Raw genomic sequence first — 24438 nt, forward strand, 5'->3', positions numbered from 1 at the left:
GTGCGGGAGCCCCACCTGCTGGCCTCCTGACTCCATTCTTCTTCTTTTTTTTTTTGGTTTTATTTTAGAGAGAGCACAACTGGGGTAGGAGCAGAGGGAGAGAGAGAGAGTCTCCCTGCTGAGCATTGAGCCCAATGCAGGGCTCAGTCTCACAACCCTGAGATCATGACCTGAGTCAAAATCAAGAGTCAGAAGCCCAGGCTTCTGACTGAGCCACCCAGGTGCCCCTCCTGACTCCATTCCCAACAAGGTTTTCCTATATTAGTTTTTACACATCTCCCTCTGATAAGGATCTTTTCTCAGGCTCCTGGGTGACTCAGATGGTTCAGGTCATAATCTCAGCGTCCTGGGATCAGTCATGTTGAGCTTCTGGCTCAGCGGGGAGTCTGCTTCTCCCTCTTCCTCCCCTCCCCCACCTGCTTATGCTCTCTCTCTCTGTCTCAAATGAATAAATAAAATCTTTTTTTTAAATTTATTTATGATAGGCACACAGTGAGAGAGAGAGAGGCAGAGACCCAGGTGAGGGAGAAGCAGGCTCCATGTGGGGAGCCCAATGTGGGACTTGATCCCAGGACTCCAGGATCACACCCTGGGCTGAAGGCAGGCACTAAACCGCTGAGCCACCCAGGTGTCTCTGAATAAATAAAATCTTTAAAAAATTTCTCAAATGCATCACTGATTGATTACAAGTCGGTTTTCCATGTTTAGTGCTTTTGTTCCTTGGTGCCAGGAAAGACCTTTCCTGGTTGTGATGTCCCATGTAACAGGGAGAGTGCATAGCAGTTGGAAACCAGTTAAGGCCATAATTGAGTAACAAGAAAGATTAGAGGGGAGGAGTCTCAGGCATTGCTCATCTTTGGTCCCTATTTATCAAGTTGGTAAGCGTTGGAGATTATCTCCTTGATGAATATATCATTTTTAAAACATTTTGACAGGCAACAATTATAAAAGCAAAAGTAACATGAAAATTGCAAATTGACGGCTCTAAACCAGGACCCTAGGTCTAAAAGTAGCCAATTGAATGTTGGCAGTTTTCAGACGTGGGGAAATTTTTTTATTCTGTTGATAAAAACCTGAAGTCATGTATTCCTCCTGGAATGTGCATAAATTAGAAACTGAGTCAGTAGCATATGGGTGTTAGGAAGAACAGGGTGCCAAGGGTTAACAATGGTAATGGTGCTCAGAGGTTCTAGACAAACCTCCATCTTTGGCCATTGGGTTTTCTCCCAGGTGAAAACAGACCATTACAGGGAGTAGTGCAGGGGATGGTGAGCCTCTGAGGCTTGTAATTTTCTATTATGAGCTTGATGCCATTAAGTGCTTCTTTATTTATAGGATATTGATTGATTCTGGGGAGACAGGTTGAGAGATCTATTTTATTTTTATTTTTATTTTTTAAATATTTATTTATTCATAAGAGACACAGAAAGAGAGAGAGGCAGAGACACAGGCAGAGGGAGAAGCAGGCTCCATGCAAGGAGCCCGACGCAGGACTTGATCCCAGGACTCCAGGATCACGCCCTGGGCTGAAGGCAGGTGCCAAACCACTGAGCCACCCAGGGACCCCTGAGAGATCTATTTTAATCGTGATGGGAGGCACACTGTGAATTTTGCCAACATCAGTTGAAGATTTTGCCCAGAAAGAGGATAGTGGGTGATCTAATGAAGACAAATGATCATGTCCCTAGACTCCACTATAATGTGTCAGAGATGGAGCAGATGAAAGATGTGGAAGGGTCATTTATTTCCTTTGGTTGTCTATTTTGACCACTGTTGTCCCCCTTTTTAGGGATTAGAATTATTTAGAATTAGAATTATTTCCCCTTTTTTAGGGCAAAGACACCTTTTTAAAAAGTGTCCGCCCAATTAAATGACTACAGGCATAGGAACTAAGTAGAAAATGGAGTAGCTCTCAAAGGATCTAGACAAAAGGGAGTGAGTTCAGAGACAGGAACCTGTTGAGGTTCGTTAGAGATCCCTGCTCTTTGTATTGTAGACCTCCTAGGTTGGGGCTGTATGCCTGTCAGCAAGGACACGGAGTGAGTCATTCCCAGGGTGGGGAGTGGTTTCTTCAAGCTGATTACAGGGGAAGACTGGGAAGGATCCCTGTGGTTCCCTGGAGCACCATCATTGGGAATGAGGAGGATGTTGGAAAGGCTGGCTGCAGGGATGCAGCTGTGGGAGCGCTTAGGTTGGTAGCAATCTTTTTTTCTAATGTCCTGATCCTCTGCAAAAATTCGAGAAACTAGTCAGGCTTTGTTTTTGTTTAGGAACCTCCATTTGCTAGAATTGAAAATTAAGAATTTTAGTGGTCTTGAGGCTCCTGGTTGGCTCAGTCAGTAGAGTGTGCAATTCTTGATATCAGGTTCGTGAGTTCAAGCCCCATGTGGGATGTGGAGTCTATTTTTAAAAATAAAATTAGTTGGGGATCCCTGGGTGACTCAGTGGTTTAGCGCCTGCTTTTGGTGCTAAAAGTATTAAAAATAATATTTTTATTATTTAAAAATAAATAAAATTAATTAAAAAAATTAACAGTCTTTTAGGTGACTCATTTAGGATATGTATGAGTGGTTTGGCAAATAAAATCTGCAGTGGACATATTTTCACATTCTGTCCTAGTCCTTTTAACTAAAAGAAAAAGATACGGGTTCTGCTCTTTAATAAACATAGACTTAAATGTTACCTAGGTGGATTCCATGTCTATAGGAAGACCAGAATTTTCTTTATTTTTAAAGATTATATATTCATGAGAGACACACAGAGAGAGGCAGAGACACAGGCAGAGGGAGAAGCAGGCTTCCCGTGGGGAGCTCAATGTGGGACTTGATCCCAGAACCCTGGGATCATGACCTGAGCCAAAGGCAGACACTTAACCACTGAGCCCAACCAGAATTTTCTTTAAAGGCAATTTGGAGTTGATTGTAATTGTCATGTAAAGACTGATCATCATAACCTAAAAAAATAAACCTACTAGTTATTATACTAGCAAAAATGGGTTTATTTGGTAATAGTGGAGATTTGCAATTCTGTATGTAAAACCACAGGCAAGTCTGGAGAACAAAGGGAGGAACTCTTATAAAGGAGGAGAGAGGATATTGAGATGGGCTGTTCCTAACAAGACATCCAATGGAGCAAACTGGGGGTTCCATGTATAGTGTTTTCTCATAGGGTGGGCTGTGACTGTCTCCCATAGTCTAGCCTGTGACTGCCATTGGTTGAGCTGTGACTATCTTATTGGCTGGGCTGTTGCCAGGGAAGGAGGAAACCTTCCTTTCTCCTGCTGGGGCAGTATGTGTCCAAGGTTATCTCTTACTAATGAGTGCGGTACAGGATGAGTGGTACTGGTGGGAGCTCCAGGTCTGGCCCCCTGATTCCATTTTACTTGTGTCTCTTTTATTTATTTTCAAAGACTTGGTGGGCTTTGGGCGGTTGGCCCTTGTTGGCTGTTATCAATCACGCTGCTTAGAGTATGTGTGAATTAGTTGTTTGTGCTCATCTTCACTGTCTTGGGTAGATTGATACCAGGGGTGGAATTGTTGTATTGTGTGGTAACAGTACATTCATCATTTCGAGGACGCACCAGGCTCTTCCAAAGTGGCTGCACCATTTTACATCCCCAGCAGCAGAAATGCACGAGAGTTCCCCCTTCCCTCACATCCCCACCAGCACTTACTTGTCCAGCTTTATAGCCATTGTAGTGGGTTTGGAGGGGTATCTCCTTGTGGTTTGATATGCATTTCCCTGATGACTAACATCTAGCGTCTTTTTCTGAAACTATTGGCCACTTCATGTCTTCTTTGCAAAAGTGCTCATATTCTTTGCCCATTATTTCATCACATTATTTTTCTTCATATCATGTGTTTAATTTTTCTTCATTGTCGTATGAATTTTTAAGGCATATTTAAAACACAGGACTTATCAGATGTGTGATAAGCAAACCCCACCTAAAACCATGATTGAAGTAGAATTTGCCTTCCTATTAGGTGATATGGTTGGGATTTTTTTTTTTCCATTAAGTATTGAGAACACAGTTTTTGTTTAAACAATGTCTGATTTTTTTTTGAAAAAAAATTTACTCTGTATTTCACGAGTGTGGGGTCATACCTTGTTGCTCTGAAGTTATGAATTAGCCTTATTTTCTTTCTCTGTTAAGGTCACAGTGACTCTGTTACCATCAATCCCCCAGGGGCTCTTCTTTCTGGTGTCTTTCTCCTTGAATTCTGGGCACTAGGGTGTATACTTGAGAGGCCCTGCTGATTTACAAGTTTCTTCAAGAACCAGAACTCCTGTTACACACCAGGAGTGTCAGGCCCCCTGGCCCTCCCTGGCTCCCCCTGGCTCCATGCCCAGAGTCCACCTAATCCAGGGAAAGGGTCGTGTCTGCCTGTGTTGGAATAGAGGGACGGCACCAGGCTCCTTGACCTTGTTGCCTTCCAGGGTGAGAGCAGCACTGGAATCCGTGTCCACGGCATCCTCACATTGGTTCTAGTTCTTGGAGCTGACAAGGCAGTAATCATCTTTGAGCAAGTCGAAGATGTATCTTCCGATTTCTGTGTTGTCTGAATGACGATTTCATTTTTCGTTCTTATTATACTGGTCTGCTCAGATCTGCTCTGTCTTGGTAAAAATAATATTTGGGTGTGTGTACGCCTGTATCGGCTGCTGTCATCACCCTCTGCTTTGGGTTCCCAGCCTGTCCCATCACTGAGTGCACTGCAGTGGATCCCCTTGCATGTTGTCACTTCCCACACATGTGTGACTCGGGTCCTAGGAATGGAGTACAGTTCCCTGGCTGTCACCCCCACCCCCCAATCATCCCACACACATGGGTGAGGATGGAGCATTACTGCAATTGAATCTGTGGGATGTTTCAGGACTCGGTGGTCTTTGAGGATGTGGCCGTGTACTTCACCCCAGAAGAGTGGGCTTTGCTGGATCGTGGTCAGAGGAGACTTTACAGAGATGTGATGCTGGAGACCTGCAGGAACCTGGCTGCAGTGGGTAAGGATGGCTCCATCCCTTCACTGGTCTTTTAGGATAAAATGTTTCTTATAAGTGTCCAGTATTATTGGGGTCAAGGAATGGGAATACATTGGGGAAGAGACAGACATGGTCCAAACCTTCATGGAACCTACCTCGAGTCACATACCTTTTCTGTGAAAACAGTTTCATGTAATAAATTTTTTTAAAGATTTTATCTATTATTCATGAGAGACAGAGAGAGAGAGAGAGAGAGGCAGAGACACAGACAGAGAGAGAAGCAGGCGCCATGCAGGGAGCCTGATGTGGGACTCAATCCAGGACTCCAGGATCACGCCCTGGGCTGAAGGCAGGAGCCAAACCACTGAGCCACCCAGGGATCCCTCATGTAATAAATTGACTATTGCTCTGGATCAAAGTTAGACTGTCTAATTTTATCAGTGTGAGAATGGTCTCTGGTGTTGCTCTGGGGCAGTGAGTACTTCTTTGTGGAGGATACACTGAGGTTAATACCCATTTCTCATGGCAGTCATGCTGCAGTTAGTCTTGCACTTCATCATCTTCAGTGACCTTGAAGACCAAATTAACGGTCCATTTCCATATTGCTTGTTGCCCTTCAAATCCTCCCTCATGCTGAGCTGTTCTCCAGGGCAGGGCAGTAGGCACACACACCATCTGACCTCCTGGCGGCAGCTGGGGCAGCGCAGGCAGGCTTCACTGAGGGCCTCTGTGCCTTCATGACAGTCCAGGAACCCTTGATTGGACCAGGTTCTGGAGAAGGGAATGGCATTTGGATATGAGCATTAGAAACATGACTCAGTCCTTGTTGGAGAAGAGTGATGTCTGTCATTCACCTGGCTTCCCTGTTGGAACTTTCTTCTATCCTTGCCCATGTGGCAAGCCTTTTTGTATTCCTCTTAGAGGTGCCATGTGGATGTATGGATCTTGCCCAGTTCCTTCCTACTTTGCTTTTCTGATAATACTTCTTTCCACGTTAGTCTCCATATATTTTGAAGTATTTTTCAGCAGATAGGCTGCTTTTTCATATATTTCTCCTCTTATTGCCAAAGTCCCAAATCATTAGGGTCCTCAGAATTTTTCTTTGGTCACATGTTCATTCTTCCTGATGAACTTCATTTACATTTGGGATCAGTATGTGAATGGAAAGCCACATAGGGTCTGTTTTCTTACCTTTAAACATCAGACCATTCCCAAGAAATTCAATTATGGTACCAATTCTTGCAGATTGTTGCACTCAAGTTAAACCTTGTGGATCAAGAACTCAGCTGAATATTTTGGAGAGTGAACTATCCAGTGAAGAGAAAATAGTAACATTTACAAGAAATGATTCCTGGGCTCTTTTTGGAGAAAACCAAGTGTTTCATAATATTGGAGATCAGTTCCAATCCCAGGAGAGGTGTCTGAGGTGAGTGCCTCTCCCATAGGAGAAAGGGGGATCTTGGCAAATTGTTAGACTAACTTGAAATTAAAAAATATAAACCTAGCGCTCAACATTTTTGTAGTCGGAATTACACAATACAAGATCTATATAAATGTGATGTACATATTGATCATTAGAAATATAATCCATTTCATAACATTTATCAGCAAAATCCACATGTCAGCAATGCTGACAGTCACAGTTATTATTGGGCCCTTATTTTGAGCATTTAGCTTCTTTTACATTGTAGCAGTGTAGATGGTGCCACAAACATGCCCATTCCTTGGAATTGCTCATTAGGTAGTCAAATAATCATTAATAAACATCAGTAGATCTTTAATTAAGGGATTGGTTATAATTATTTTTGCCTAACAGTGTGCCTTCCTTTTTTGAACAGAAGTCATTTGCTGGAGCGTGTCTGTGAGAGCAATGAAGGTAATCAAGGTGGAGACACTGTAAACCAGATTACAGGTCTTACTGTGCATGAGGATTGTCCTGCTGGAGAGAAATCCTGTGAATGTGCTAAGTGTAGAGAAGTCTTCAGAGATGGTTCTTTCCTTGAGAACCCACAAATATTTCACCCTGGACACAAGCCTAATCCCTGTGAGGAATGTGGGCCAACCTGTAGCGGCGTCTTGAGCCTTAGCACTCAGGTGGATGCAGATCTTGTGAGGAAACCTTATGAACATCAGGACATTGGGAGAGCACCTAAGAGATACTCAAATAGTCTGGGTAGTCAAAAATCTTTAGAGTGCGGGAAATGTGGAAAAACTTTCACTTGCCCGTCATCCTTTCAGGGTCATGTGCAAGGTCACTGTGAACAGAGAGTCCATGTGTGTGACGTGTGTGGGAAAACCTTTATGTATCAGTCCTATCTTACACGTCACATGAGAACCCACACTGGGGAGAGACCCTATGAATGTGTAGAGTGTGGGAAAGCCTACAGTTGCCTCTCATATTTTCGAGAACATGTGAAAACGCACAGTGGAGAGAAACTCTATGAATGTAAGCAGTGTGGGAAGACGTTCAAATATCCTGCGTCCCTGCAAGGACACATGATGACGCATACTGGAGAGAGACCTTATCTGTGTCAACAATGTGGGAAAGCCTTCAGTTGTCCCAAATACTTCAGAAGACATGTGAGAACACACAGTGGAGTGAAACCCTATGAATGTACGTTATGTGGGAAAGCCTACAGTTGTTCCTTATCCCTTCGGGAACATGTGGGAACGCACAGTGAAGAGAGACCCTATGAATGTAAGCAGTGTGGGAAGGCTTTCAGACATCCTCGATATTTTCAAAGACATGTGAGAATGCACACTGGAGTGAAACCCTATGAGTGTAAGGAGTGTGGGAAAGCCTATAGTAGTTCCACATCACTTCAGGAACACGTGAGGACACACACGGGGGAGAGGCCCTTTGAGTGTCAGCAGTGTGGGAAAGCCTTCACTCGTCACTCCTCCCTTCAAGGACACGTGAGAGCACACAGTTTGGAGAAACGTTATGAATGTACACAGTGTGGGAAAGCCTTCCGTTGGTCCTCATCCTTACAAAAACATGTGAGAACGCACAGTGAGGAGAAACCCTATGAATGTCAGCAGTGTGGCAAGGCCTTCTGGTATCCAGCCAATCTGAGAGCACATGTGAAGACGCACACTGAGGACAGACCCTATGAATGTCCGCACTGTGGAAAAGCCTTCAGTTGTCACTCCTCCCTTCAAGTACATGTGAGAAAACACAATGGGGTGAAACCATATGAATGTAAGGAGTGTGGGAAAGCCTTCTGGTATCCTGTAAACCTGCGAGCCCACGTGAGGACTCACACTGGGGAGAGACCCTATGAATGTCAGCAGTGTGGAAAAGCCTACAGGTGTCCTGCAAACCTGAGGGTACATGTGAGGACTCACACTGGGGAGCGACCCTATGAATGTCAGCAATGTGGGAAGGCCTTCAGGTATCCTGCAAACCTGCGAGCACATGTGAGGACTCACACTGGGGAGAGACCCTATGAATGTCAGCAGTGTGGAAAGGCCTTCCGGTATCCCACAAACCTGCGAGCACACGTGAGGACTCACACTGGGGAGAAACTCTGAATATGAGGACAGTGGGAAAGCCTTCATTCTTCCTTAAAATCTGTAAATCCAATCAGACACACTGGCAGGAAACCTTATGAATGTAAACAATGTTGGAAAACCTTCAGATATAGCACCTCAATTATTTTGTATATAAAAACTCAGGGCTGGACAGCAATCTGTATTTGTTATAAATATGGTTGTGCCTTATAAGTGCCTCGTCCATAACAAGGATCTCTACTGTATTTATTTCCACTGCATGTTTCTGATGAGAACACTGAGATAAAATATTCCCTTCCTGCCTTTTGTATGAAATATATTTTGTTATCTCACACATGAAAAAAAAAAATCTATGATTCTGTAAAACTTGTCTCTTTTCTATTACAATGTCTTTTGGACCCAGGAGTGATAAGTGATTTGTATACATATCTTGTCTTCTGTTGTGGATACTGGAATTTCTGACTCCATATCTACCTTTCATTTCAATCTTTATTATTGAAAGATGTATCTTCACATTTGCTCATTGCTGCTGTATACCACACCTGTGTTCCTTACAGAAATTAGTAAATGTGCAGGATGTTGTAAGAGGACAGTCTACTCTAATTATGTTCATATTTTGATTTCTGCTGATCACCCTTCACCTTGGTTGTTCATCAGTCAGGATGAGTTAAGAAGAGAAACCATGTGGCGTGAAGATGAAAGCTAGCATCTGGTTGGTTCTCCTGGATTTCATTGTGAGCATGGTGAGGCAGGAGACCCTATGTTGCAGAGTCGTCCTCTGTGTGGTTCTGAGATGAAGGCCCTGAGGAGAGAAACCTCGAGAAAGAGCCATGATTTTCCATTCTTCTATGCCAGCAGGAGACAGAACTGCATGGGGACCCAAATGGGCCTGGGTCATGGCATGTTTTCCTGACTTCTGGTCTGTCATCTGGAACAGCCATCAACCTAACATATGTTCGATGTTTCTGTTAGGTAGCGTATTCCAGAGACTTCTCCATGAGCTCTCCTGGGATGGACTGTCTTGGTTATCAGGCCCACACAGATCCTTATGTTGCCTTGTGGCTCTTCATGTCCACGAGGCCACCTCTTCAGCCTGTTAGGTGTAGGGATCCCTCTCATCCTGGCACCCCTTCATCTCCCATGCTTTTCCTAATACATGGTTTCTGTGGTAAACATCTTGTCCCTCTCAGGATAGATCTGTGTCCTGCCACCCTGCTGACAGATTTAATGCTGCACCCACAGATACAGGAAACCTCCTTCCCTCTTTGCACTGTAGAGAGGCTGCACTGACCCCATATTTCTTCCTTTTGGATGTTTCCATGATTGGAATAAGCACTTGTGAGTGTATTTGGCAGCTTGTGGGAACTTTCCCGTATGGCTGACTAGCTGACTTCTATGTAAGAGATAAGCTCTGTATGCTTCGTTTTTTTCTGTTGTTACATGTGGTTTCTCAGTGTTTAATTTTTTCATTCCTAATATGTGATTCAAAACAGTGGGATTTTTTTGGTGTGTGTGTGTGAGATGTAATCCTCCATATTACTTCTTAGAAAGCCTATTACCTGGGTTTTCAAATCTGTTACATCCTTCTAAGGGCCATCTCTTATGATTCGTTACCTGAGAAGGTATGTTAAAATGTTATGCAAGTGGAGTAATTAATTTTTGTAATTGTATTATTTTTTCCATATATATTCTGAATAGTACTAAATGCTGTTAATCTTAAAAATATGGCTGATGGTTCCTTTACCAGGAAAAACCAGGGTTTATCTGTTAATAGCAGTGAATTACAATTTAGTACAGAAATGCTACAATAAAAATAGCAGCATGTCTCGAGGAGAGAGGAGAGTACTGGTCTTTAATAGAAGAAAGGGGGAGTTGGGAGGGGCTGTTATAACAAATAGCCCACTGTAGTGAAGTGGGAGTTCAAGTGTAGTGTCCTTTCATTGCCTGAGCTGTGACAGTGTCATTGGCTAGGGTGTTACTGTTGGAGAAAAACTCACTTCCTCCTGGTGGATGGTAAAGCACTAGCTAAAGAAGCATTGAATTATAAGGTGTCTCTTCTTTCTTCTTCTTCTTTTTTTTAAAGATTTTATTTATTTATTCATGAGAGACACAGAGAGAGGCAGAGACACAGGCAGAGGGAGAAGCAGGCTCCATGCAGGGAGCCCGATGTAGGACTTGATCCTGGGACTCCAGGATCATGCCCTGGGCTGAAGGCAGGTGCTAAACCGCCAAGCCACCCAGGTGTCCCTGTCTCTTTCTTTTGAGTGTGGAGTTGACAATCGGTGCTAGGTCATGAGACCTTCCCCTGCCAGCCTACCCCCTCTATTTTGGTGTTATTCCCTTTATTTTCACATTTCCCACTTTTTCTCAAGATCATTCTTCAAAAGCATCACTGATCAAGAGTCAGGCTTTCCTATTTCAGTGGTTTTGTCCCTCAGCACCAGGGAGGCATTTCCTGGTTGTTGTGTCTCATGTTGGAGGGAAAGTGCATGCAGTGGAAACCAGTTAGGGCCACGTTTAAGAAACAGGAAAGGTTGGGCAGGAGAAACTTTCTAGTACTTCCTACCTGGTCCATATTTATCAAGATGATAAGCATTGAGGGGCACCTGGCTGGCTTAGTCAGTAGAGCATGCAACTCTCAACCTCCGGGTTGAGTTTGAGCCCCATGTTGGTTGTAGAGATGACTTTAAAATAAAATCTTGAAAAAAAAATCTTGATAAACATTGGAAATCATTTAAGTATTAGGTACATCATTTTCACAAAAGTTTGGCAGGCAACAGTATAGAAACTGTAGAATAAATACACAAAATACAGAGGAGTTGGGAATGCTATGCATGTGAATATTATAAAGCAGGACCCTACGTCTGAAAGTAGTCAGCTGAAATATTTATTGCCACTTATTCAGACCTGGGGAGGAAAGGTTTTATCTATGAAAACAAACCCGGAGTCATGGATGCATCCTGGAAGCAGCATAGGAGTATGTTGTGAAAGCAGCACAGGAGTAGAATAGTGGAGGGGCGCCTGCCTGACTCAATGCGACTCTTGATCTCAGGGTTGTGGGATTGAGCCCCGTGTTGGGTGTACAGGTTTATTTTTAAATACGTTCTTAAAAAAAAAAAGTGGATATTGCAAGAGCACACAGAATCAACTGAGTGGACTGGGGTAGATACAGTATGGTAAAAGAATGTGAAGCAGTGGCTGATAGAATTTTTGTAATATTGGCAAAATTTAAATACATTTTAAAATGATATTGTTATTCTAAAAAAAAGCCTGTTTAGAACCAAATATGATATCAAATACAGCCTAAAAAATTGAATTTTCAGAAACTGGATTGCATAAGAATCCAATATCAGTGAATATTTCAGATGAAAGACTTCTTTGAGGGGTACCTGGGTGGCTCAATCAGTTAAATCTCTGACTTTAAAACTCAGGTCATGATCTGGGGTCTTGAGATCAAGCCCCATGTCAGATTCCGCCCTCAGTGGGGAGTCTGTCTCTCTCCCTTTACCTCTGCCCCTCCCCCTGCTCATGCTCTCTCTTTCTTCTTTTTTTTTTAAATTTTTATTTATTTATGATAGTCACACACAGAGAGATAGAGAGGCAGAGACATAGGCAGAGGGAGAAGCAGGCTCCATGCACCGGGAGCCCAACGTGGGACTCGATCCCGGGTCTCCAGGATCGCGCCCTGGGCCAAAGGCAGGCGCTGAACCACTGCGCCACCCAGGGATCCCTCTCTTTCTTTCAAATAAAAAAAATCTTAAAAAAAAAGAGAAAGACTTTTTAGAGTTCGGAACCTCTTAACACTTAGGAAAAAGCTAGTGAAAATTACCTTGTCATGGGATCATGATTAGGGTGCTTCTGAAAGGCCAGAACTTGAAGAAGAGACACCCCCCCCCCCCACGCCCTGCCGCTGGTGCAAGAGTTTGGGAAATGAGGACAAGGCATTTTCTTTCAATCAAAGAGAAGAAGTGACAAAAAGAACTCAGGCCTTGGCCAGACATTTCAGGAAGGCTGTGGCACAGATGTTATCTGCTGCCACTTGGGGGATCTTTACCAACTATTGATCTAAATGTTTGTGTTTTACTCTTGGCTAAGGTACATGGCCAAGTAAGGGTGTGTAACTCATCCTATTAGTTGGACGTCCAAGGGCAACACGTCGCTGCCTCAGTATCTTTAAAAGGACCTGCAATAGCACACCCAGCCGAATATTTACCACTTCCATTCTTTTAAAAAGACCTATGAGTAAACTGAAAAATCCTTATTGTTTAGAGGAGAGACATGTAAAATGCCATAGAGTTAAAATGTGACACGTCTACAGAGTATCATGACATCTGCAAACGGTGAAAATTTGACTTCTTCCTTGCCGATTTTTCCCCTTGCTTTTATTTCTTTTTGTTGTCTGATTGCTGAGAATAAGACTTCTCATACTGTTTTAAGTAGTAATGGTGACAGTGGCCATGCCTGTCTTGTTCCTGACCATAGAGGAAAAGACTCTTCCTCTTTCCCCACTGAGGAGGGTATTACCTGTGGGTCTTTCATATTTGGCCTTTATGATGTTGAAGTATATTCCATCTATCCATACTTTGTTGAATGTTTTTATCGAGAAAAGATACTGTATTTTGTCAAATGCCTTTTCTGCATCTATTGAGAGGATCATATTGTCCTTACCCATTTTCTTATTGATGTGATGTATCATGTTTAATGATTGGCAAATATTGAATCACCCTGGCAACCAGGAGCGAGTCCCTCTTGACCATGGTGAATAATCCTTTTAACGTACTGTCCAGTTCGACTTGTTAGTATCTTGTTGAGAATTTTTGCTCCATGTTCATCAGAGATGTTGGCCTGTAATTCTCCTTTTCAGTGAGTCTTTGGTTTGGAATCGACTTGATGGCCTCATAGAATGACATTGGACATTTGCCTTCCATTTATGCTTTTTGGAATAGATTGAGAAGAATAGGCATTAAGTCTTCTTTAAATGTTGGGTTGAATTTGCCTGTGAAGCCATCTGGCCCTGGACTTTCATTTGTTGGGAGACTTTTGATTAGTGATTCAATTTCTTTGCTAGTTATGGGTTTGTTCAGGTTGTCTATTTTTTCCTGTTTCAGTTTTGATAGTTTGGATGTTTCTAAGAATTTGTCCATTTCTTCCAGATTGCCCAGTTTGTTGGCGTATGATTTTTTCATAATATTCTCATGATTGTTCCTATTTCTGTGGTGTTGGCTGTGATCTCTCCTCTTGGATTCATGATTTTATTTATTTGGGTCCTTTCTCTTTTCTTTTTGGTAAGTCTGTCTAGGGGTTTGTCAACTTCATTAATTCTTTCAAAGAACTAGCTCTTAGTTTAATTGATTTGTTCTACCGGTTGGTTATTTTGTTGCCATATCGTTCATTTCTACTGTAATCATTGTTATTTCCCTTCTGTGAACTTTAGGCTTTATTTGCTGTTCTTTTTCTTGTTCCTTTAAGTGTAAGGTTAGGTTGTGTATTTGAGACTTTCCTTGCTTCCTGAGGTAGGCCTCTATTGCTATGTACTCCCTCTTAGGACCGCCTTTGCTGCATCCCAAAGGTTTTGGACTGTCGTGCTTTCATTTTCATGTATTTTTAAATTTCTTCTTTAATTTCCTGGCTAGCCCATTCATTCTTTAGTAGAATGTTCTTTAAGCTCTATGCATTTGTGGTCTTTCCAAATTTTTTCTTGTGGGTGATTTCCAGTTTCATGGCGTCACGGTTGGAAATTATACATGGTATGATCTCAGTCTTTCTGTGCTTGGTGAGACCTGATTTGTGACCCAGTGTGTGATCTGTTCTGGAGAATGTTCCGTGTGCTCTTGAGAAGAATGTGTATTCTCCTGCTTTAGGTTGAAATGTTCTGAATATATCTGTTAAGTGCATCTGGTCCAGTGTGTCATTCGAAGCCCTTGTTTCCTTGTTGATCTTCTGCTTAGGTGATCTGTCCATTGCTGTAAGTGAGGTGTTAAAGTTCTCTACTCTTATCGTAATGATAATTGATGAGTTCATTTATGTTTGTTATTGTTTTACATATTTGGGTGCTCCCATGTTGGGGGCATAAATATTTACAATTGTTAGATCTCCTTACTGGCTAGATCCCTTATCCAGTGCCCTTAGAGCCCAGAGCTGAAGCTCTGCAGCACTGTAGGATCAGTAGACGTGGTGCATGTGAGGGGCTTGTGGGGGTCTCCCGGGGAGGGGCCTGCTGTGCTGATTCACAGGTAAGCTTACCCTGGTGGAGATGGACCCCCATGGCACTGGCAGTGGGGCTTGGGGTAAGCATCCCCGGCCTCTACTAAGGGCACCATGTTGCTTACCAAGCAGCAGATCCCTGCTGGTGGGGGAGGGGGCACTGGCATCACTCAGCTCTCTCAAGATGGGAGTGGAGAGTTTGCATCTGTCACTGTTCAGGAAGCCCTCACGGAAGGGCAGGCCATCACTGCCCTTGTGTCCCTGACACCTGTCAGATCCCGGCCTTCACTCTGTGTCTGATCTGCCCGCCAGGCACCACAGGACTCCTGTGTTTCAGCTCAGGTGTGCAGCTGGGTCTCTGAAGTCCAAATGTGAGGGACCCGCGTAGCGCGAACCCACGCTGATCCTCTGGGGGAGGGTCTCATGGTGGCCTGGCCGGTGCCAGTTTGTCACAGCAAAGCAGTCACAGGGCTGCATGGTGGTTTGGGGGTTATGGTAAAGCGCAGCAAAAGGCTGGTGCCAAAGTTTGCCGCCCTCAGCTGGCATCCTGGTTTCTATGCTGGTGAACCGGGCAGCGTGTTGGTGCTGCCAGTTCTTTGGTCCCCAGAGAGGCCCTGCTGTCCCGCCCGAGGGCGCTCCAAGAAGGGGAGCTGTTTCTCCATGTGCAACCCAGGGGATCCTCGGGCCATGCTGTGTGCTCCTGGTCCTCCCTCCTTCCCCACCAGAACACCGTGGAGCCCACCAGGCTCGACCCCCGTGATGGCACAGACTTCTAAAACTCCAGACCTTGAGCTCCACTGCTTATAGAAGCCTGTGGTAGCCAGCCTCTCTCCTTTTCCCTCTCTGTGGTTGTGGGGAAGTTTTTCCTGTGCAGTCCCCTGCATGCTAATTTCTCTCCCTCTGTCCTCTCTTTCTTGCACCTCTCTCTATGATCAGGGCTCCCTCTCTGCAGCACCCACGGTTCTTCTCTCCCCCAAATCACCTCCACATCTCCTACCTTGCACAATATGGCCATTTTTTAAAACCTGTACATGTGTCTTTGTTCTCTCAGTCCTCAGATCGATTTCTTGGGTGTTTAGAATGATTTGATATGTATCTCGCTGCGTTGGAGGGATGAGGCAAGTGTGGGGTCCTGCTACGCCTCCACCATCTTAACTCCAACAACCAAACTCCCTCCCAAAGTCGGGCTGTGCGAGGTGGAGGCTGTGGAGATCAGGAGAGGAAGGACGTTGAGATGCTGAACTTCAACAGCCTGGTCTCGGGCTCCCTTGGCTGCCCGCATGAGCTGTAGCCCTGCCCCAACCCTACTCTTGTGTGGGGCCACGCCAGCTCAGGACCTCCCTCTTCACCAGGGCAGAGGGAAGAGGTGGCGACCAGGCCCCGTTCAGTTTTGATATGTCTGTTTGGGGGAATAAGAAGTCCCCCATAATGGCCATGGATGTTTTAAGTTCTGGTGAAGTTAGTCCATTTAGTTAGAAATGCCTGTGAGGAGAGACCATGGTTTTTAAAACCAGAGGGCACCACAGAATGGGGACAGAAGGGATGCTCTCAAAGCGTTTTGATGAGTGAGATCCCCTTTCTTTGCTTCTTCTTTAGGACAAAAAGAGAAATTCCTAAAAACCACTTTCCTTTCCTTTTCCTTCAGCAGGAAAAGTTTGGTTCTACAAGGACTTTGTCCAAACGCCAGCACAGTTGTAGGCAGGAACAGTGAGTCCTCACAGGGTGGGACCCGAGGCCGACACACTTCCAACTGGCACCATTTCTGACACCAAGTAAGCTTAGCCTTAAGTGTCAGTTTTTTTTACCAGCAAAAATAGGTTTATTTGGCATAGCAAGAATTGCAAATGAGGACATGCAAAAATTGGCAAATCCATGGGCAAATTCAGAGAACAAAGGAGAGGAACTCCCTTTCATAGGAAGGGGTGAGGAGATGGGAGAGGTTGTGGTGTAGGAAAGGTCCATGGGGCAAACTGGCAGCTAGAAGATGGTGGCTTCTCATTGGCCAGTCTGTGGCTCCCCCTCCTTCGCTGGCCTGTTGCTTGGCGGGAGCAAAGTTTTCTCACTGTGGCAGGAGCAGTAAAGCTGTGTCCACTTGCGCCCCTTCTGTTGGGTCTACAATAGGTTGGATGGGAAAGCAACCCTGCTGCCCCCCTGCCTTCATTTTCCTTTTGTATTTACACAAGACACACACCCGTTGACATTTTTTTCTCTCCGGTGTGATTTTCTTTCATTCCTTTACAGTGACACCTTTTATTCATAAAAACGACTTAGTGCATCCTAATGGTGAAACCCTTAATGTCGCTTATGCAATGGCCTCCGACAAACAACACTAGGAGTCGTGGTCTTTCCACTCAAGGAGTGGGGGGGGGGCCCGACACACGCATCTTCCCTACTTGTTTGCCAACAGCTAGAACAAACCACCTTCACGTGAGTCTCAGCTGTGGGAAGGAGCATGGCTCGGCGGTCCGGGCACAAAGCAAACCTTGAGCAATTCCTAATTTCTGGAAATGCTGCTTCTCAATGTCTGTTGTCCAAATAGCTCTGACATGTTTCTATGAAAATCCAGGTCACAGCAAACACACCCCCATGCCTTACTTCCTCGTGTTAGTAATTCTGCTAAATAACCACAGGACATTTCTTCCCGGGATGGATGGGTGAGTGGTTGGCGGTGCTCCACCCACCAGTGTCCCCTTGTATTCTTTCCAGTGGAGGACAAACTGGCCATGCCTTTCTCTTTGCCTCAGACCGCCCATGCTTCTGTTGACCTGCCCCCAGTTGACACAGGTCAGTTTCCGCGTCCATCAGAGGCCCCCAGGGCTGCTTCTCCGGCCCTGGGCAGGGTGCAAGTAGGGTTGTCCTGTGGTGGAGCTGGCTGGGCTTCACACCTGAGGAGGTGTAAGGTGAGCAGTCCCTCTGGGACTCGGGGACAGAATGGTACGGGAATGTGGTGTGTGGATGCAGTAAAGATGCTTGTACCGTGTTCGCAGAGAGGGATGCTCCCATCTAATTAGTCCAGCCACTGTCAGGATGGGCCTTCCTCCCCACTGTCCTCAGTTCACCAGTATGACCAGAGATTGTGTGGACACCACACACCAATAAGGGCGGCATAGCCGCTCTGAGCTGGAACGGCATGGAAGGTGTGCGTCACAACCACGTTTCGATGTCACCACCAGTGAGACAGCCTCAGTGCTCGACACTTTCCAGGGGACTCTCTATTCCATAGCAGAACCAGGCCGTCCAGTTTCCAACATTGCCTAGAAGTTATTAACCCTTCCACGTACCCCGAGGGAGTCGTCCTCTTCTGTGGCCTTCAGAACCTGAGTGAGAGGCTTAGCAGGGGTGTGCGCTGACGCTGGCCTGTAGCTGTGGAGCTGCACGTGGTCTGTGGACCTCAGTGGCTGCCAGTCACGGGTGGCCGAACCAGGGACACAGGAAGGCCCGGGAAACGGTGCGTTATGCTCAGGTCCTAGGGGACAGTCAGTGACCCCTAGGGTGACCAGGGGAGCACCCGGGGAGTGAGCAGGGGAGGGAGCGTGGGGAGCGGTGAGCATGAGGACGTGGGGCGATGCCTGTGGTGCCGGCATCAGTGTGGGGTATAGTGGTTTGCTTTGAGCTGCGTGTGTGCACACGAGGGAGGCTTGCTACGTAGCACCCGACACGGAATATAGAGGCCGAGACAGAGGCTCACTTCGAATCATGGTCGCCCTGACTTGGTTCTCTCTTGCTCTGTGGCCTTTGGGACGTCACCTGCACCTGCGGGCCTCAGGGAGCTCCTACAAGCACAGAAGGACGGTGTCTCCGTCCCAGAGTCTGCCAGCAGCAGCGGGGCTCTACGTCCTGCTAGCTTCCTTCGTGGAGACCATTAACCCGGTGCGGGCTGTGGCTAAGCCATAGGTCAGAGTTCACAGAGTGACTGACAACCGCAGACGCGCCCCGGACGCTGGAGGCTGGCCCGGCGCCCACCGCTGGGCTGAGGCTTTCTCCTGGAGCAGAAACCGCGGCAGCCACCTGTGCTCAGACGAGGCACCTCCTTGTCACTGAGGAGTCGAGGCACGCGAAGCCCATGTCACGGTCATGTCCGTTCGAGGCCAATCTGTAAAAACCAGCAAATGTTTCCAGCTTCCTGCTGATGCGCCCACGGCCTCCCTATTCCCAGCTTCAGCTGCACTGCATTCTTCCTGCTTTCTAGAAAAGAGCTGCTAAGATAAGCTCTCCAACCCTAAAATTGCAGGTACCTCCTGATAGCATCGAATCCAGAGCAGAGGAGCACTTCGCACACGCTCAAGTCATCCATCACGTCTACATGCTACACGTCAGAACATGTCCTCGTGCTGTCCATGTCACGATGTGTCCCTCCCACTGACAGCTCTGCAGTCCTCGTGACGTGTTCACGTGATGCTCTAAGCAGCAGGCTCCTCTCTCTGACTACAGGTGTGGTCCTGGTGGTCTTTGGCTGCGGGGCATTGACCAAGTCATTTCTTATTCTTACTGATGTACTACAAGGCAATTATGACAAAAGTCTTAATATGTAAGAATTAAAAAATTGATTTCTAAGAAAAAAAATCCATAAAGTCCTATGCATGTGGTAGTAGGACTAAGAATGTATGAGAATATTGACAAGAATGGTCTTTTTAAAAAAAAAAGATTTTATTTATTTATTCATGAGAGACAGAGAGAGAGAGAGAGAGAGGCAGAGAACACAGGCTGAGGGAGAAGCAGGCTCCATGCAGGGAGCCCGATGCAGGACTCGATCCCTGGACCCCAGGATCACGCCCTGGGCTGAAGGCGGCGCTAAACCACTGAGCCACCCGGGCTGCCCAAGAATGGTCTTCAGTGAGCAATAGGCTGATTTGAGAACCCATAAGTACAGAGATTTTTTTTTTAAATTTATGATAGGCACACAGTGAGAGAGAGAGAGAGGCAGAGACACAGGCAGAGGGAGAAGCAGGCTCCATGCACTGGGAGCCCGACGTGGGATTCGATGCTGGGTCTCCAGGATCGCGCCCTGGGCCAAAGGCAGGCGCTAAACCGCTGCGCCACCCAGGGATCCCTAGAGAGATATTTTGATATAGTCCTTCAGCCAGTGAAAAGTAAGAGACTGTCATTTGTTACAATGCATGTCATATTTAAGTATAATTCAGAAGACTTTCCTGGGAAACATGGGTAGCATCTTCTGCTTAAGTAAAATATCAGGGATATCAGTGGAAATAGGAAAGTGGAACAGTAACTTAATGATTTCAGGTAACACGGGAGGTTGATAGCAAAATTGATAAGATATACGCAGTACAGCCGTACACATCCTCTGGGTTCCGGATTGTCCCCCCAGATTTCATGCCCAATTGGAACCTCAGAATACAACCTCATCTAGAAGTAAGTTGTTTGGGATGTAATGAAGATGAGGCCATACCAGATTAGGGCAGGTCTTCGTCCAATGATGAGTATCCTTGTAAAACTGGAAAATTTGGGCACAGGGACCTTCCCTTCCAGCCTCCTCTACTCCGAGAAATTCAATGCCTCTCGTTTCCACCGTCCAGTGTGTGGCACTTTCTACTGGCAGCCCCAGGAGACGAATGCAGTTATCCAGGAGTGAGGGTGCCTGTGATACCCAAAGACAGCTGGAGGCCAGTGTGCCTGCAGCCCAGTGAGAGGGGGAGGAGGAACAGCAGAGGTGAGAGGACAGTCATGGGCTGGGTCGCATGTGCTGCACAGCAGAGATGACTGACTTTGGTGGCGGGTGGCCTGGACCATCAAGATGAGCTGATGAGGCAGCCGCACAGCATCCCTCTGTTACCATGACAACAGGCACTAGGATGGGGACGTTGGCCAAGGTTGTGATCACACTGGGTTGGTAGCAGTGGCAATGATGTGGAGGTTGAAGCCTAGATACAACTGACGTTGGAGCCATCGGAATTTCCTGGCTTGGAGGCGGGCTGAGAGAGCGTCAAGGAAACATTCGCAGGATGTCAGTATTTACACCAAACAGCTGAAGCGTGTTAACAGAATCCATCAATACTATAACCATGTTTTTCCTGGAACCTTGCAAGTCCCACTTCAGAATTATATAAATAACAACAGATGTTCCCTAACAGCCATGCTTTTCTAAACAATGAGGTGCAGCGACTTACCCTAAAATGATCGGTCATCAAGAACTTGTACGTTGGAAGCACAATGATGAAGGTCTGGAAGCATAAAAGTATATTTGCAGAGGAGTCTAAGGTCATCACTTAAAATAAAAACTTCCTTACCTTAACTTTCAAGGCCTTTCACATTAACCAATTATTTAGGGGTGTTTGTTATAGGAGAATCTCACTTCCAGACCTTGGAGACAGCTCTGCTGAGAACCCCCCAGCTCTGAAGACGCTGTCCTGGGTAAGCCAAGAGCGAAAAAAACACAGGGAGAAGTCTTCATGACCTTGCATTGAGTAAGGTTTCTTAAATGTGACCGGAAAATCACAACACAAGAAAAAGTAGGTGTATTAGGCTTCAGCAAGGTTAAAATCTTTTGTGCATCAAAGGTCACTATTAAGAGAATAAAAGGACACAGCAACACTGGGAGATCATATAGGTGAGTCACATATGTAAGATTTATTATCCAGGATACACAGTGAACCCTTATATCTGAATATCAAAACTCCACCTCGTTAATGAACAAAACATTCAATAGATTTTTTGTTTTAAGGTGACACACAAATGGCTCATAAGTACATGAAACGATCTTCAGGTTCAGGGGAAATGTAAGTCAAAACCAGGATGAGATACCACTTCCCACTCACTAGGGTCGCTAGAGTCCAGGATGCGGGAAATAAGTATCGGTGAGGATGTGGGGCAATAGGAACCCATGTGCGTGGCTGGTGGGAACGGAAACTGAGGCAGCTGATGGGGGAAAGTTTGCTTGTTTCTCAGAAGGTTAAACACAGAATGACGGGGTTACCTGGGTCTTCCAGTGCTACCTCAACTGACTCACACACCCAGACAGGTCGCGGGAATGCTGGTGCGACCCCGTTCAAGACCCGCAGAAGAGGGAGCCGGCCCTGGGCCCCCAGGGCGTGGACGCGAGCAGAGGGCCGCTCACGCAGGGCGGAGGCTTATCGGGGCACACGAGGGGGTGAGGCGGGACACATGCTGCGTCCTGAATGAGTCTTGGAAATACACTACGTGAACCACCCAGACGCACAAGGCCATGTAGTGTGAGTCCTTAGATATACAGAAGAGGGACACCCGGGCTCAGCGGTGGAGCGTCTGCCTTGGGCTCAGGGCGTGACCCCGGGGTCCTGGGTTCGAGTCCCGCCTCGGGCTCCCTGCGTGGAGCCTGCTCCTCCCTCTGCCTGGGTCTCCGCCTCTCTGTCTCTCATGAATAAATAAATAAAATCTTAGGGATCCCTGGGTGGCGCAGCGGTTTAGCGCCTGCCTTTGGCCCAGGGCGCGATCCTGGAGACCCGGTATCGAATCCCACATCGGGCTCCCGGTGCATGGAGCCTGCTTCTCCCTCTGCCTGTGTCTCTGCCTCTCTCGCTCTCTCTGTGTGACTATCATAAATAAATAAAAATTAAAATAAATAAATAAATAAATAAATAAATAAATAAATAAATAAATAAATAAATAAATAAAAAAAATCTTAAACACCATCCAATCAGGTCGCAGGGCCCACTTTATCGTCCAATCGGAGCGCGGAGGCCTGTAGCGCGGTGCAATTAGCTCGTCGTGCAGAAACCGTCCAGTCGGGCCCCGGGGCGGATCCCAACCTCGAGGTCGAGGCTCACCTGCCCGGCGCTGCCCCAGGTGTGGGGTGTGCGGGGCGTCCACCTGTCCCGGCTGCCAGTGGCCGCGGCCGGGTCTCGCAGACCCCGGGGTCCCGTCCGGAGCCTCGGCCCTTGGTCGTGGGGTGGGGTCCCGACGCCCTGTTCCCGCCCCGCGTGCCAGTGTCCCTGTGACCCCCCACCCAGGCCCTGGCTGCCGGAAGCTGGCGGGGCCCACCTCCCGCGGGGGCTGTGAAGTCGGGGAATTGGGGTCGGGGGACCCGTGGTGACCCGGGGGTTGACCTCGCTCAGAGCTTGGCCGAGGACACTTGATTGCAGAGAAGGCCCAGGGGCCGAGACCCCCCGGCGTGTCCAGGGACACACAGCCTGGGCTTTGCTCCTCTGGGTGACGGGGGCGGGAAGCCCGTGTCGGGAGGGCTCGTGGCCCAGTCCCAGGGCCTGGCCGCCCAGCTCCGTGGGCCCGTGGGGAGGCCGGAGGCCTGGGGGAGTCGGTGACTCCGCGGGTGCGGCGAGCAGAGGAGCCGGCGCGGATCTGGGGGTCGGGGCGCGGCCCTGGTGGGGACGGGCCGCCTCCCTGGGGGTCGTGCCTCGGCCGGGGCCGGGCCCTCTCTGCAGCCTGCTGTTGTCCAGGCCCACGGGCCGCTCGCCTGCTGTGTGCCCAGCAGCACAGGCTCGGGGGGGACCCGCAGGCCCCCCGCCCCCGGTGGCAGCCTGGTCCCCGTCCAGCTGCCTCCCGGGCCAGCCTGGGCTTCAGCAGGTGGAGGTGGAGCGTGACCGGCCCCTTCCTGCCTCCCCTCTTCCCCTCGGGGTGGAGGGCGGAGGGCGTCAGGTCTGCCCTCCTCCTGCTGACTGTGTGGCTCTGGGGCTTCTCCAGGGAACGTGCCCGGGGCGTGGGGGGCAGGTGTCCCGGTCCTGACACTGTCCCTGTGCACGAGGGTCGGGCGCGTGTGGGGGTCCCCGCCTTCGCAGGTGGCCCCAGGGCTCGCAGGCCCCGCCTCCGCCTGGTCCGGAGCAGCGCAGGGCCCGCTGCAGAGGGGCCGGGGGTCCTCGGCCTGACGCAGTCTCCCCCTTACCAGGGACAGGTCTGGCTTGTCATAGTGGAGGCCCAGCCTGTGGCAGTTTCCTGCCGTGTGCCCACCTGTGCTTTGTGTACCTACCCTGGACAGGCGTCCTCTGGCGTCCTCAGGTGTGCAGGCACTTTCTCCTGGAGGCTGGTTTCCCTTTTCAGTCTCTCTATTCAGTGCCACTGAGTGGACTCCTCTGAATTTTAAGAGCATCGTGATTGTCGCTGCTTTCCTTGGTAACCTGCTCTTTTCCACTTTACATTGGAAAACCCTGTAACACCAAGCCCTAGAACAGTTGTGTTTACCTCCTTCTGAACGTGTTCTACTTGTAAAATCTACATAAATTGGTTCTTCTGCATGAAGTTGGTATGAAGGACCTTCTGCACCCCCGTAGATAAGGTCTGGCAGCCCCTTCTGGGTTCAGGTGTCCAGCATTTCCACCCTGGGCACTGCCTGCTGTCGCCGAGCCTGTGCTTCAGGAGCAGCGGAGCTGTCTCAGGGCTTCCCTTCGTCCCCTGACCCCTGCCTCTGCTGTTTCACACTGTCCCAATTCTCTTGTGATTTACATACCTTGATTAAAAAAAAATTATTTATTTATTCATGAGAGACACAGAGAGAGGCAGAGACAGGCAGAGAGAGAAGCAGGCTCCCTGCAGGGAGCCCGACGTGGGACTTGATCCTGGAGTCCCATGATCAACCACTGAGCCACCCAGGCGTCCCCGTGCCTTGATGTGTTTTAGGGAGAGTCTCTTCCCCCTTGTTTTGTTTTGTAGAAAACTTGGCTGTTCATAGACCCTGCCTTCAATTTCAGTTTTTTGAAGCAGTTTTTCATAAATTCAAAACTAACAAACAGCCAGATGTAGAAGTACATAGGGGGAAGGTCCTGAGCACAGACAGAGAGCCTCAGTCCCTGTGGAGTT

General features: G+C 47.5%; 1 protein-coding gene across 5 annotated transcripts in view; it reads left to right on the forward strand.

The window, feature by feature from the left end:
* The window catches only part of LOC144290895 (uncharacterized), a 31335-nt gene extending 21009 nt beyond the window's left edge, over window positions 1-10326 (forward strand). For all 5 annotated transcript variants that reach the window (XM_077860565.1, XM_077860566.1, XM_077860567.1 and 2 more), the window contains 3 exons: window positions 4875-5001; window positions 6226-6406; window positions 6819-10326. In XM_077860565.1, the coding sequence (XP_077716691.1) occupies window positions 4875-5001; window positions 6226-6406; window positions 6819-8514 (2004 nt within the window). In that variant the 3' untranslated portion in view covers window positions 8515-10326. The remainder of the gene's footprint in view (window positions 1-4874; window positions 5002-6225; window positions 6407-6818) is intronic.
* The last annotated feature ends 14112 nt before the right edge of the window (window positions 10327-24438 follow it).

This window comes from Canis aureus, chromosome 19 (assembly GCF_053574225.1).
Source record: "Canis aureus isolate CA01 chromosome 19, VMU_Caureus_v.1.0, whole genome shotgun sequence".
Lineage (NCBI taxonomy): Eukaryota > Metazoa > Chordata > Mammalia > Carnivora > Canidae > Canis > Canis aureus.